Raw genomic sequence first — 677 nt, 5'->3', positions numbered from 1 at the left:
GCCGCACCATGCGGCAGAGGCGGTGGCGGCGGTGGCGACGGCGCCGTGGTCCAGGGCCTCGAGGGCGTCTGGCAGCAGCTCCGCCGCCACGATCCACGTCATGCAGCCCGCGGCAAACCCCATCGCCAGCGGCAGCAGCGCCGCGAACGCCTCCACAAACAGGAACGACGGCACCGCCACCAGCGCCTGCGGCAGCGCGGTCAGCGTCGTCCACAGCAGCAGGCGCCGCGGGGGCGCGCCGCGCGCGGCGAGGACCGTGGCAACGGCGAGGCCCTCGGGCACGTTGTGCAGGCCGATCGCGAGCGCCACGGTCGTGCCGGCCGCCCAGCCGCGGTCGCCTGAGAAGGAGACGCCGACGCCGGAGCCCTCGCCGACGGCGTGGGCCGCCATGACGGCGAGGAAAAGGATGACGCGGCGCGCGTCCGCCCCGCGCAGCTCCTCGAACGACTCAACCTCGTACCTGGGGGGCCGTCGCGGGGCCGGGTCCAACGGAGGCCGCGGTCGCAGGAATGTAGGTGGTGGTGGTGGTGGGGGGGGGGTGTTGTGGGTGGCTGGAGGCGGGATGGGGCAACGCTGACGGCTTGGGAGGGGCCGCCGCCGCGTGGAAAACGGTCCCCTGTTGACTCAACTCTGTCGCCAGCTCCATCGTTCAGAGGCGCCCCCCCCCCCCCCCCCCC

General features: G+C 74.7%; 1 protein-coding gene across 1 annotated transcript in view; it reads right to left on the bottom strand.

Annotated features, from left to right (window-relative positions):
* Positions 1-390, bottom strand: part of MNEG_14450 (hypothetical protein) — a gene marked incomplete at both ends in the record, with an annotated part of 2,970 nt that extends 2,580 nt beyond the window's left edge. Inside the window, one exon of the mRNA XM_014037078.1 lies at positions 8-390. Within this exon, the coding sequence (XP_013892532.1) occupies positions 8-390 (383 nt within the window). The remainder of the gene's footprint in view (positions 1-7) is intronic.
* Between the last annotated feature and the right edge of the window lie 287 nt (positions 391-677).

This window comes from Monoraphidium neglectum, assembly GCF_000611645.1.
Source record: "Monoraphidium neglectum strain SAG 48.87 unplaced genomic scaffold scaffold04500, whole genome shotgun sequence".
Classification (NCBI taxonomy): domain Eukaryota; kingdom Viridiplantae; phylum Chlorophyta; class Chlorophyceae; order Sphaeropleales; family Selenastraceae; genus Monoraphidium; species Monoraphidium neglectum.
The sequence above is the reverse complement of the archived record's forward strand: the minus strand, read 5'-3'. Positions and strand labels throughout refer to the sequence as shown.